General features: G+C 41.8%; 1 protein-coding gene across 7 annotated transcripts in view; it reads right to left on the bottom strand.

Annotated features, from left to right (window-relative positions):
* POLR3B (RNA polymerase III subunit B) overlaps positions 1 to 13,489 on the bottom strand; it is a 144,209-nt gene extending 130,720 nt beyond the window's left edge. For 3 of the 7 annotated variants that reach the window (XM_078337180.1, XM_002752939.7, XM_017976339.4), the window contains exons 1-6: positions 13,343 to 13,489; positions 7,248 to 7,280; positions 4,541 to 4,597; positions 4,397 to 4,461; positions 1,265 to 1,340; positions 943 to 1,043 (exon numbers count right to left, since the gene is read on the bottom strand). Coding sequence is in view for 5 of the 7 variants with exons in the window: in XM_002752939.7 (XP_002752985.2) it covers positions 943 to 1,043; positions 1,265 to 1,340; positions 4,397 to 4,461; positions 4,541 to 4,597; positions 7,248 to 7,280; positions 13,343 to 13,414 (404 nt within the window). In the remaining 2 variants the exon portion in view is untranslated. Of the gene's footprint in view, positions 1 to 942; positions 1,044 to 1,264; positions 1,341 to 4,396; positions 4,462 to 4,540; positions 4,598 to 7,247; positions 7,281 to 13,086; positions 13,177 to 13,342 lie in introns of those variants that run through there. The other 4 variants (XM_078337182.1, XM_035258510.3, XM_035258511.3 and 1 more) reach the window with 3 other exon arrangements.
* Positions 13,490 to 14,468: the final 979 nt, after the last annotated feature.

Genomic DNA, 14,468 nt, shown 5'->3' with positions numbered 1-14,468 from the left:
TGGTCCGTATATAAGACAAAAAGAAGTTCTCATCTTAACACTGATAAATAATCCTGCTAAAACCAGGATATTTTAATATCTTACTTATTTTTCTAACTGAAGAATGAGGAAAGAAACAATACAAATTACCCCTTCCTTTGAGGGAAATATATGTTTGCTTTAACATAAAATTCTGGACTTCTAGACCACTTAGCAAATGGTGCCGTAATTACATACACCTGTCTTCCCTGACAGCTGTGAATGAAGGCAGCCAACAGGAGCTGTATTTTATGTATCTTTTACTCATCTAAGTACTCAGCATCATACATAAGTGACAGGGAGTTGGTGTACATTTGTTGAACAAATGGATGTTTATTAAGCTCTTAGCACTTTTGAGACGGGAAAAACACTTGAACAGAAATTATGTGGATTAAATCTAAAGTCTAATACCATTATTAAACTCAGAATATTGTGGGTTTTGTCCATTTCTACAAGAGAGTGTATATATTTCCCTAATCAGAAAAGGCAGACTGCAAAAATCCAAGTGGATGCTATCAGTTCCAAATTTGTGCCAGGCAAATAAATAGTTTCTCCCTTAAATACTTATAGATGAGAGAGAGTTAAATTCCAGGAAAACTCAAACTTAGAATATACCTGGAATCCACCAAGAAGACCCATCTAGGAGAGTTCACTGAAATCCTATTGTACCTAGTGTTTCCCTAGCATTAGAGTTATAGTAGGAAAGGAAAACATTTTCCTCAATTTTTAGGAACAGTTTTACCATTAATAAATAGTAACAACCCCAACTATGTGCTGGACATTATTCGAAGTGCTTTATATGTACTGACTCTTTTGACCCATGAAATAGGCAGCATTTCCTGCATTTTTCAGATGTGGAAATGGGGTCACATCACAGGGCTGGCATCCAGGCAGTGTAGCTCTAATACAGATTTCATTTCTCACCTGCCGATGGGTAAGGCATTGCGGATAATCCTCTGGCTGCCTCGGGTATATTCAATATCCACTGTAATGGGGGCAGAGTATGTCATGTCCCTCAAACGGCACTGAAAGAGAATCAGGAATCTGACAGTTACCGCTCTTTCTGTAATAGAGTCCTGACCACTTCAAAGTGCTCCTTCTGCAGAAGTACGGCCCACATTGAACTCTGATTTTTTCAAAAGAATATCCCCCACCCCGCCCCATTTTTAAATTATCTTTTAAGAGTATATATTAAGGGCAGACTCTGAGTTCAAGCAAGTCCAATTAAAGTAAGGTTCATAATTACCTCATGAGGGGACACTGGTCTAGTTACATTGAAGCTTTCTTCAACATCAGGTAGCCCAACATAGATATTAAGATATCTGAAAAGCAAGTTAGTGCAGTATGAATTACACTTCTTCAAAGACCATAAAAACAAACAAGCTATTTTCCTTCCAAATGCAAAGATTATGTTTTGACAAATGCTTATCTTGATAAGGATGACAAATTGAGTATTAAAATTGGAGATATGCTTGAAGTGATAGTACATATAGCTTTACAAAGGAGGGAAAACATTGTCAAAGTATCTTTTTAAAAATAATATGGGCCAAGCATGGTCGCTCACGCCTATAATCCTAGCACTTTGGAAGGCCAAGGTGGGTGGATCACTTGAGGTTGGGAGTTCAAGACCAGCCTGACCAACATGGAGAAATCCCGTCTCTACTAAAAATATGAAATTAGCTGGGCATGGTGGTGCATGTCTGTGATCCCAGCTACTTGGGAGGCTGAGGCAGGAGAATCACTCAAACCCAGGAGGCAGAGATTGCAGTGAGCCAAGATCGTGCCATTGCACTCCAGCCTGGGCAAGAAGAGCAAAACTCCATTTCGAAAAAAAAAAATTATAAATCTCTTTACAAAATTACTAGAAATACAGCTCCCTAAAAACAACACTTAATGAAAGAAAGAGCAAAGTACAAAGCGAGAGGACTGATGGTATGGGAAGAAGGTGGAAAGAACTGGAAGTGGAACAACTATTTTCTGAATATACTTTTTTGTGCAGGTCTAACTCTTACAATCATAATAATGTTTCACATACTGAAAAAATAAAGGAACTAATGTAAGTAACCCTGGGAGACAATATTTTCACTGGATATTGTAAGGCTAAAGATAAAAAGGGCAGTGCACAAATATTACACTCTAGTAAATCTTATACTCACAGAGATATGAGTTAACAATTCTGGAACTTTATGTATAGTCTAGGATTGAAAAAAAAAGTGCAGATAATGGGAGTCAGATTTCTCATTATTGGGATAAAAGTTACGAGTAAGGAAAGGGAAAACGTTAGAATGAGTCCTGCAGTGTTGAACTGAAATTGGAGATATCAGTCTGCATGTTTTTTAATATATGTAAAAATGAATAGGATAAAGAAATACAGATGTGTCTGCACATATGTGTTCATATACATGCACATATTTCCGAACTCTGCCTGCTGAAGTTTTAGTGTCCATATCTTGGATTCTAACTACTGTTTTCCAGTAAAAGGAACTCTAGGAATCCTTGGATTCCCAACACAAGACAGGGACATACCAGATGAACCACATCTTATGGTATGAGAAAGCAAAGGAATACTCAGAAAATTATGGTGGCATCTTGAAAGGACACAGGAGTCAATTTGAAGGGTCTCCCTATGGTCAAAGCTAAAACAGTCTGAACAACAGAAAAATGATAGTACTGGATATATATATAAGAGTACTCATAGAATAAAATAAAACATCCATGAGTCCAAATTGATATAAATTAATATATAGAGAGATAAATGAGGGGAAGAGAAAGCTATTCCATATAGAATTTCAGTATCAATGCAGAAGGAATGATGGAAATAAAGGTTCACCATCAGGTAAGCACCACAATAACTGTTGTAAGAATCATCAATGTGGGCCGGGCAAGGTGGCTCACACCTATAATCCCAGCACTTTGGGAGGCCGAGGCAGGTGGATCACGAGGTCAAGAGATCGAGACCATTCTGGTCAACATGGTGAAACCCCGTCTCTACTAAAAATACAAAAAATTAGCTGGGCACAGTGGCATGTGTCTGTAATCCCAGCTACTCAGGAGGCTGAGGAAGGAGAATTGCCTGAACCCAGGAGGCAGAGGTTGCGGTGAGCCGAGATCACACCATTGCACTCCAGCCTGGACAACAAGAGTGAAACTCCGTCTCAAAAAAAAAAAAAAAAAAATCATCAATGTATGCTAAAATTATTGGCGAAATTATGAGAAACGGTATTTGCATAGTCACAAAGAATCTCCCCATAAGATACTTATTAATTACAAAAGGAAAAATAACTTTTCAGTGGAGAAATCTGGAAGATTCTACCTTAACCAGGTGAACAAAGTTAAAATCATCAGTAATAAAATATACTGGCATCTGTAACCCCAATATGAATCAGTGAGAACAGCAGAAAACATTGCTTCTGTGGTATTCTTGCCAAAAATGTACAACCCAATCTAATAATGATCAAATGTCATACAAACTCAAATTCAAGGAACTTCTACAAATATTGAGTAGATTGTTCAAAAGTATCAAAGTCATGAAAGACCAAGAAAGACTGGGGGACTTCAAAAATTGAGGAGACTAAGGATACAAGACAACTAAACATAACATGGAGCTCTGGATTGATTCCTACACCAGAAAAAGATTATTTGTGAGAAAACATCAAATGAGATCTACAGATTAGTAGACAACATCGTATCAGTGCTAACTTCCTGGTTTTATTATTGTGCTATGATTATGTAAGATGTTAATATCAGTGAAAGCTTGGCAAAGGATACTGAAGAACTCCTTGTACTATTTTTGCAATTTTTCTTTTAAGCTTAAAATTATTTCAAAATAAAAATTTAAATATTTAAAACTTAATAGTTTCAAAAACTTCCCATTCATAACTCGTTATAATTTGACAATTAAAAATGTAATTTGAGCACTTTATAATAGGAGACAATGATTTTATTTTATCTTATTTTATTTTATTTTATTTTTTTGAGCTGGAGTCTCACTCTGTCGTCCAGGCTGGAGTGTAGAGGCACAATCTCAGCTCACTGCAACCTCCGCCTCCAGGGACTGCAACCTCCGCCTCCTGGGCTCAAGCGATTGTCCTGTCTTAGCCTCCCGAGTAGCTGGGATTACAGATGTGCATCACCATGACTGGGGAATTTTTAAATTTTTAGTAGAAACAGGTTTTCACCATGTTGGCCAAGCTGCTCTTGAACTCCCGACCCCAGGTGATCTGCCCACCTTGGCCTCCCAAAGTGCTAGGATTGTAGGCGTGAGCCACTACGCACGACCAAGACAATGATTTTTAAAGAATTTTGATAGCCACTTCACTCACTTTTAAAAATGTTAGACATAACCCAAATAGCAAATTAAGAATAGTTGGTTCCTTACTTTAAGTACCACATAGGGTCAGCGTCACTTGTAACCTTTTCATTGGCTTTCATTATCTTCTTTATCTGCAGTGGAAAATGCAACATTAGGAAAGACTCCCGCTTCCAATTAATCCTTAGTTTATGTCTAATGTCTGATGCTTACCTCTACATTAATAAAATAGTTAAATGAATCTATATGCTGTTTCACAAGGCCTTTCACCTAAACAGAAAGTAAAGATAGGTTAGCAACAAAATAATAGATCATGTAATGGAATCTAATCATGGGTGAACATCAAATTTTTCTCAAAAAGTGAGGAAAAAATCCACGAATTTAATAAATCTTTTCATTAATGTGTTCTAATTCCGTTTCCACATCATCTTACTAGTATATTCTCAAGAGTTTTCCTCCTTGAGAAGAAATCTGACTCTTGGAAATCAAAATATGAGTACACGAATATATGGCCATGTGCCACATAACAACATTTCGTTCTACTATGAACCACATATATGACAGCAGTCCCATAAGATTATAATGGAGCTGAAAAATTCCTATCACCTAATGACTTACGACTTGATTTGATTTCATAGAGTATATCTGTGAAAAGAGTGACCCTTTCCTCAAGAAGCGCCTCCAGCAGGTCCTTCAGGTAGTATTGCAGAAGCAGCCACTGCTATCATAGAAGATGATCGCTCCATGTATTATTGTCCATGAAGACCCTCCAGTGGGACAAGGCATGGAGATGGAGGACAGTGATACTGATGATTCTGGCCTGGGCTAATGTGTGTATTTGTATCTTAGGTTTTAACAACAACAAAAAAATAGAGACAGAGTCTCCCTCTATTGCCCAGGCTGGAGTACAGTGGCGCAATCTCAGCTCACTACAACGTCAGCCTCCCAGGATCAAGCAGTTCACGTGCCTCAGCCTTCTGAATGGCTGGGATTACAGGTGCCTGCCGCCATGTCCAGCTAATTTTTGTATTTTTAGTAGAAACGGGGTTTCACCATATTGGCCAGGCTAGTCAGTCTCAAATTCCCAACCTCAAATTATTGCCTGCCTTGGCCTCCCCAAGTGCTGGGATTACAAGCGTGAGCCACTGGGCCTAGCACCTTCTTCTCCATTTATGTACAGCTCCTTTTAAAAAATAAAAAGGCCAGGCAAGGTGTCATATTCCTACGGTCACAGCTACTCAGGAGGCAGAGGCAGGAGGATCACTCAAACCCAAGGGTTGAAATCCAGCCTGAGCAATGTAGCAAGACTCAGTCTTCTAGGGGTAAAGAAAATAATATTTCTTGATCTTACTACCATTTTATTTGATTCTTGATCACTCCCCTACTTAAAAACTCAATAGCTTTGTATGGCTTTTAGAAGAAAAGCCAAATCCTTAGCATGGCTTTCAAATCTGACAAGAAATCTGGCCCTGACAACTTTCCCAGCCTCATTTCCCAGCACTCTCCCCTCTATCCACAGCACCCAACTGAACTGGACAAACTCTACTCATTTTTTTTTTTTGAGATGGAGTCTCGCACTCTCGTGCTATTGCCCAGGCTGGAGTGCAGTGGCACAATCTTCGCTCACTGCAACTTCCGCCTTCCGGGTTCAAGCGATTCTCCTGCCTCAGCTTCCCAAGTAGCTGGGATTACAGGCACCCGTCACCATGCCCAGCTAATTTTTTTGTATTTTAGTAGGGATGGGGTTTCACTATGTTAGCCAGGTTGGTCTCAATCTCCTGACCTCGTGATCCATCCACCTCGGCCTCCCAAAGTGCTGGTATTACAGGCGTGAGCCACTGCGCCTGGCCTCATATTTCAAGTCTCCATTCTTTCATTTAGCACAATGGTTTCAAGATTCATCCATGTTGCAGCATGTAAGGTACTTGATTTCTTTTTATTGCCAAATAATACTCCATTGTACAGATACATCCCATTTTGTGTATCCATCCAGCAGCTGATGTCCATTTTATGAATAATGCTGCTATGAGCATTTGTGTACAGGTTTCTGCATGGACACATGTTTTTCTCTTGGGCAGATATCTAGGAATGGAATTGCTGGAGGATACGGTAACTTTTTGTTTAACCATTTGAGAAACTGCCAGCCTGTTTCCAAAGTGGCTATAACACTTTACCTTCCCATCAGTGGAGCATGATGGTTCCCGTTCCTCCACATCCTCATTAACATTTGATTCAGATTATAGTTATCCTAGAGGGTGCCAAGTGGTCTCTCACTGTGGTACTCACTACTTCTTAGCGTAAGCTCTTGGAAACTGAACTGAAGCCCGACACCACATCACTTCATATTCAGCAGCTCCCCTGACTGGTCGCTATTTCCTGCAGACCCTGTGGAGACTCCTCTTGAACACCTTGATTGAGACATGCTCTCTGCACTCAGCTTTCAGCTTAAACCATCTTCTCTTAAGATGTGATTTATGTCTCACTTCATTTGGGTGGGCCTCTCTGACCATCACTCTTTTGCCAATAGTACTTTGGCTTTTAATCATCTGTCATGCTGCTATGCATGTTTTACTACTTCTCTCTAAAATTAGACTACCACTCCGCAAACCTGCACCTTTCAGTCAGGGATTTTACCTTATAATACCAAAACTAGCAACACAGCTATACAAAATCAAAAAACGTTGGTGACAAAAACTTAATCTTTAAAAAATGGCTTATTTCAGCTGGGCGTGGTGGCTCACGCCTATAATCCCAGCACTTTGGGAGGTCAAGGAGGGCAGATCACAAAGTCAGGAGTTCAAGACTAGCCTGACCAACATGGTGAAATCCTGTCTCTCAAAAAAAAATTTTTTTTAATGGCTTATTTCTCGACTTTTTCATCTGAAAATTAAGCAATTATTATTAAACGTGAAATAATTACCTTTAAAAATGCTGGAAGCAGCCTCCATTTTTCCTGTGAACCAAAACAAGAAGAATATCAGAACTCTGTACCAGCAACAATACTTTCATAAGCTGTTTTACTGTACCAAAATAAGCAAAGGAAAAGTAAATCGAAACAAAAAGAACAAATTTTAACCACTTTTATGGAAATCACGTGTGTGCACATGCATATAAATATGTATGTATATACATACACTACAGATTTTCTAAATAGAATATAACTTAATCTCTTCTTGATGACTCAAAAGTTTAAGCACTTTTCAATCCTTTATTTTATTCTCATGACACTTCCTAAGTGGGGTTTGCCAGTTTGATAAAGGGAAAAAAATAAGGCTCAGAGAGTCTGGTGGAGGAGCTGGGTCTCAAGACCCAAAGGGAGTTCTTTCTCACTCCCATTCTCTCAACTACCGTCTGGTCAGAGCTCATCTCAGGGCTACAGAAGGCTGGCACATATGGTGATTGCTTCCTATACTGCCTGAGCAACTAGAGGGTTAGTTACAATTTACAGAGATGAGAAATGTTGTAGTAACAGCAGGTTTAGGTGTGGAGGGGGCTACCAGAAATTTGGTTTAGGTGTCTAATGAGATCTCTGTTAGACATTTAGGTGGAAATGTCAAGGAGGCAACAAATGAGTCTGGAATTCCGGAATGGAGTAGCCTGGAGATGTAAACTAGGGAGATATTAACAACTGGATGACAATTAAAGGCATGTGATGGATGAGATCACCTATGGAGTGTAGATGGAGAAGAGTTCCACAAAGTGAGACCAACCAAGAACAATCCAACAATTACAGAGGAGGAGCAGGAGGCAGCTCCAGCAAAGGAGACCAAGGAGTGGCCCGGGAGGGTGGGAGACTCCTGGATACAGTCAAATACATTTTCCAGAAGGGAGGCAGGCAATGCTAATCTAGGATGACAGAAATGAAAAGGTGGGTGGGACAGAAAAAGGTCATAAGGGAACTTTCTGGGGTGATGGAAATGTCCACATATAGCACATAACTGTAAAACCAATGTAACTGAGTATCTAGAATCCATAGATTTTATTATATAAATTATGCCTAAATTTAAAAATAGAAAAATGACAATGATATAGGTTGAACTGTGTCCCTCTCAAAAATAATATGCTGAAGTCCTAACCCCCAGTAATCAGAATGTAACTGTTTTTGAAGATGGGGTCTTGACAAAGGTGACTAAGTAAAATGAGTCATTAAGATGAGCCCTAATTCAATACAACCAGTGTCCTTATAAAAAAAAGAAATTGAACACAGAGATGCAGACAGGGACAATGCCCTGTGAAGATGAAGATAGAGGTCGAGGTGAAGCTCCTGCAAGCCAAGGGATGCTGAAAATTGCCAGCAAACACCTGTAGTGGGGGAGAGCACGGAGCAGATCCTCTCTCACAGCCCTCAGAAGGAACCAGCTCTGCTGTCGCCCTGATCTCAGACTTCTAACCTCCAGAACCACAAGAAAATACATTTCTGTTGTTGAAGCCACCTAGTCTGTGGTTACTTTGTTACAGCAGTCCTATGAGCTAATACTCCCACATCTTCAAATTTCTCTCTCTACATCCCTTCTCATATTCGTTTCCCCCTGTTTAAAAGGAAGGATGGTCCATTCCTCAGTCTAAGGCTAAGCCTTCTGCCATGAACACAATCTTGCCAACCTTCTCCTGAAGACTGGAAACCTTGCCCCAGTTCAGTCCTTGATAGTCAACCTATTCTATTTAAAACCAGTAAAGTATTCAAATCTGCCCATTAAAAAAAAAAAAATTAGGCCAGGAGTAGTGGCTCACGCCTGTAATCCCAGCACTTTGGGTGACCAAGGCAGGCGGATCACAAGGTCAGGAGTTCAAGATCAGCCTGGCCGATAGAGTGAAACCCCATTTCTACTAAAAATACAAAAAAATTAGCCGAGTGTGGTGGCAGGTGCCTGTAGTCCCAGCCACTTGGGAGGCTGAGGTGGGAGAATTGCTTGAACCCAGGAGGAGTTCAAGTGAGCCAAGACTGCACCATTGTACTCCAGCCTGGGTGACAGAGTGACACTCCATCTCAAAATAAAACAAATTTAAACTTCATTGACCCAGCAACTACTCTGACTACTTTCTTCCCTGCCCTTCAGCTTACAATCTCTCCCAAATTACTCCATACTTAGCTTCTCTGTTCCTTGCTTCCCACTCCTTCATTCCATTATCGTCAGGACTCCCACCTACACGCCTGTGAAACAGCTCGACAGAGGTCACCAAGGCTGCTACTTCAAAAGACCTCCCTTGATTCCCCCATCACGTTCCCTTTCCACAGTATTTGGCCATGCCAATCACTGTCTTACAACGCTCTGTGACATCATTCTCTTATGTCTTTCCTCCCTGTGGCTGGGCCTTCTCATGCCGCTTTTCCTCTGCCATCCTGTAAATGTTGATGTTCTTCAAAGTTCTATCCCTGGCGATGTCTTTTCTCATTCTCAAGCAGGGTTGGGGAAGGAGGATTTCAAACAACACTGTTTGAAAATGTTGTTTAGCTTCCCTCATCTCCCCAGTACCAAATGTAGGATCTTTCAAGGGCAGTGACCCTGTGTATCCTGTTTACCACAGTGCCTGGCACCTAAAAGACTCCAATAAACACTGAATGAACAAACAAATGAGTGAGCGAATATCACTGCTGAAGTAAGCTACTGGGTATGGGCCTGTCCCACTATTGACTGGGCATGATACCTTATGGCCTCCGAGGCTACCTAAACTCACTATGTCTAAAATTAAATCTTCCCCTCAGCACTAGTACCAATCTCAGTGAATATCACCATTCATCCCGCTCAATCCCAAATTAGATACCTACGAGTCCTAACTCTCTGGAAAACAAAAGTTCTACTGAGTCTACCTCCTTTTAACCTTCCTCACATTCATCCTCTGCTCCTGTTCCAGCTGAGGCCCTCATAATCTTTCACCTGGACTGCGGTAATACGTCTAATCTTCCTGCTCGTCCCTTTCAATGCACAACACTAAAGCCAGTGTGTATGTCATGTGTATAGCCAAGCACCTCCTTCCCTACAACTTTTCAGTGCCTCCCCACCCTCTTCACCACCTCTTAACCTCACAGCAGTAGTTGTGCCTACACCTCCAGTCTCCTGCCAAGTTCCTATATCACTCGCCTCCTGCCAACCTGTATCACAGTGTAGGTTCTTGTCCTGGTGCTCCTTCTATCTGGAATGCTTCCCCACCACCACACTTCATCCACATCTGGCAAACTCAGTTCAGGTATCACATGCTGACTACCATTTGTAACACCAACATATCCCTCTCCTACCTGTATCACAGTACCTACTACACGTTATTCCACCTGCTAACATGTCTCTCTCTATAAGCCTGTAACACACTGGGAGGCAGGAAACACATTTTTTGAACTTGTATAAACCCTGTGAACAATACACCACCAGGTAAGTACTCAGTAATAATGACAAATATTTATTCAACAAATAAGTGATCAATTGGTTGCAAAGCTTGTGTTGTTTCTTCTATCATACTACCGTGATGCTGTGCTACCCTCAGCACAAAAAAACACACCAGGCATGGCCAGTTCAAGCAAAACTGAGCTCCTATCTAGAAAAAGTTTCAGAGAAAACACTGACGTCGGAAAGTTTCAATAAATATTTTAATATCTCAGTTTAAAAGGAAATGGCAGCAAGTACAGAGATCTACCATCTTCTGGTAGAATCACAAAAGGCCTTCCTAGGGAAGTTATATCATAGAAATGTGGGACTTAATCTACAAATAGGAATGGGTGAGAGATCCAGAAGGAACTGTGTGAGCAGAGTAGAAAGATCTCATGGGAGAGACGGAGAGAATCACGGGAAAGGAGGCTACAGAAGTAAGAAGTGGCCAGACTGCAGAAATGTATTACAAACGCGGTAAACACTAGTATTTTGCCCTAAGAGCAGCAGGCAGAGATTGAAGAATTTTAACCAAGGGAGCAATATAATCATGTTTGTGTGTTTAAATGGACAGCTCTGCTGCAGAGCAAAGAACAGACTGGATTGGGACAAGTCAGGTGCCAAGTAGGCCAGTTTGGAGGTAAGAGAGAAGAGTGGTTCTGGGTTGGAAAACAGTGGGAAATGAGATTTCAGACATGCATAGATTAAGAACTCAAGACCTTTTAGAGGTGATGGTGGAGAGTGCCAGAAGAGAATCTTTATTCTTGAATCAGAAGGCTGCAATTATGGCACTGATCACTTCATAGTTGTGTAAATTCAGACAAGAAATAGAAATCTCCCAGGCTTATTTCTTCAGCGCTCTGGAGAGGCAGTCTGATTAGCAGTTAAGGATGAAGACTCTGTAGTCAAACTGACAAGAGTCCATGTTCCAGATTAACCACGTACCAGGCTTTTAATGCAGTGAAGGCTGGCTTTTTCTCCCCTACCCCGAGACGGGATTTCACTCTTGTTGCCCAGGCTGGTGTGCAACAGCGCGATCTCAGCTCACTGCAACCTCCACCATCCAGGTTCAGACAATTCTCCTGCCTTAGCCTCCCAAGTAGCTTGGATTACAGGCATGCACCACCAAGCCTGGCTAATTTTGTATTTTTTTAGTAGAGATGGGGTTTCACCATGTTGGTCAGGCTGGTCTCGAACTCCTGACCTCAAGAGAGCCGCCCGCCTTGTTCTTCCAAAATGCTAGGATTACAAGTGTGAGCCACCGCACTCGGCCAGTACAATTTTGCCTGATGATGATCCAGCAGCCTATTGCATGCACACATAGACTGAATCTGATGAACTGCTAATTCAACTTCCTTAACTTGTCAAAGTATAAAGAGGTTTTGTTTCGTTTTCCTTGAGACAAGGTCTCACTCTGTCACGCAGGCTGGAGTGCAGTAGCATAGTAATGGCTCACTGCAGCCGTGACCTCTAAGGCTCAAGTGATTCTCCCACCTCAGCCTCCTGAGTTGCTGGGACAAGTGCATGCCATCACATCTGGCTAATTTTTGTATTTTTTGTAGAGATAGGGTTTTGCCATGTGGCCCACGCTGGTCTCCAACTCTTGAGCCCAAGTGTTCCACCCGCCTCGGCCTCCCAAACTGCTGGTATTACAGGCATGAGCCACCACACCTAGCCAAGGAGGTTCTTATTAATCTGACAGATTTACTGATCATGTCACTATTCTGCTTAAACCCTTCAAAAGTTTTGCTCCAAGACAAAGTCCAAGCCCTGTCAGATGTTTATCCAAACTTTTCATAATCAAGACCCTTACTTAACCCCCATCTTTTATCTCTTCTCCTCTATTTTTCTTCACTCGAATACTACTGGATTTACTTTCCTTCCTCAAAAACATCCAATGGTCTTGCCTAAGAGGTTTCAAGTATCCTGTTCTCTCTCCCTGAAATCTCTCCCTTGCTATCTTCTCTGGTCACATGTCTCTACTTCCCTATTCCACGTCAATGCAGAATTTGAGGCTCAGAGAGACTATAACATGTGCCTTATCAGAAAACAAGATATGTCGACAGCCACACTTCATTAGGCAGCTCGCTGTGGGACAGCTGTCCTTAACCTCTGAGAATCTGAGGAAACGTATGGAGCCTTTCCCCCAGAAAACACACAGGCATAATTCTTTAGTAAATACTCAGAACTAAAATTCCCCTGCAACCCCAACTTGAACTCCAAGTTAAAAAGAAAGATGACTAGCCTGGAATTCAGAAGATCTGGTTTTACCACCACAGCCAGCTGTGGTCCCTCATGCAAATGGCCTGAGCTCCCCGGCCCTCAGTGTCCTTTATAAGACTGAAAAGATGCAATACGTCCCCCAAAGTAAGTGCGAGGGCCAGTGCTCTCCACGCACACCTATATTGGAAGAGCTCCACCCCAGCAGCGGCTGACAGCTCTTCCTGGCTTTGCCTTCACTCGCGCACGCGGAGTCCGGCTGTGAAGACTAGCACGCGGGACGCTGTGAGCATGCGCAGAACCCCAGCTCATGCGCAGAACCCCAGCTCATGCGCAGAAACCGCAAGCCCGCCCCCTTGCCGGCCCGAACACTCTGGGCAACGCCCCCTCAAGGCGCCTCTCGGCCGCTGACGCTGCCTGCGTGCCTGGCACTCACCTCTACAGTAGGGATCGGCGCAGCCAGCTGCTCGGGCGTCAGGTTCCCAAACTCCTCCGCCAGCACGTCCATACTGCTCACGAAGGAGACAGAAACAGATAAAACCTCCGCGCACGCCTTCCCTGCCCCAAGCAAACTGCAAGACTCCCGGGGAACGGTGCGCGGAGGCCTAAACTGTCCCCGCCGTGCTTGTTGGCTAGAGACGCAGCAGAAAGGTTCCGCCTGCTCCCAGCTCGAATCTGCGGTGGAACCCGGATGTGACCGAAGCCGAGTCGGGAAACTGCGCCCTCTGGTGTAGCTCGGAGATCTGGCGCGGGTTATTCTAAACCGCAGCTGTCAGATTTCTTGCCAATTCTCTGATGCTTGAGACCAGCAAAACACAGTGGTTGTCATTTAAAAAGTAATCCGAAGAAATGTGTAAACGCATAATTTACGCAACTTGAACTAATAAAAGGTGCCTAATAAAAGGTGATTGGTTAAATAAATGGTACATGAGTGTAATGGAATAGTGTTGAAAATTCTCAGAAGCACTAAATGGAAGATGTACGAGTATATACCAACGCATGGAGAAATTTAGTATGAAAAGATGACATTTACGACGGTAGGGGAAGGATGGCCTGTCTAGTAAATGATGTTTGAAGAGCTGATTACCCATTTGGGGATAAAATACATCTGAGTGAATCCTATGTGGTTTAAATATTGAAATGTTAACAAAAACTTAGACGAAAATGTAAGTGAATATATTCATAACATTGAGATGATGAAGGCTTTCAAGACGGCAACACAGTCAATTCATAGAGGATTTTATATTCTAAACCTGATTTAGTGATTCTATGAACATATTTTTAAAAACGAATAGAATTAACAAAAAACAAATTGGCAGATGACAAAGGGCTGGCCTCTCTAATTTAAAATGAGCTCATACAAATCAATAGAAAGAAAAATCCTGTTAGAAAAAAACGAGACAAAATGCACCATAATTAATGGGTACAGAGTTTCGGTTTGGGAAGATGCAAAAGTTCTATAGATGGATAGTGGTGATGGTTGCACAACGATGTGAATGTATTTAATGCTGCTGATCTGTACATCATTTTAAATGGTTAAATGCTAAGTTTTATGTATATTT

This window comes from Callithrix jacchus, chromosome 9 (genome assembly GCF_049354715.1).
Source record: "Callithrix jacchus isolate 240 chromosome 9, calJac240_pri, whole genome shotgun sequence".
Classification (NCBI taxonomy): Eukaryota; Metazoa; Chordata; class Mammalia; order Primates; family Cebidae; genus Callithrix; species Callithrix jacchus.
This window is presented reverse-complemented; position numbering and strand designations above follow the sequence as displayed.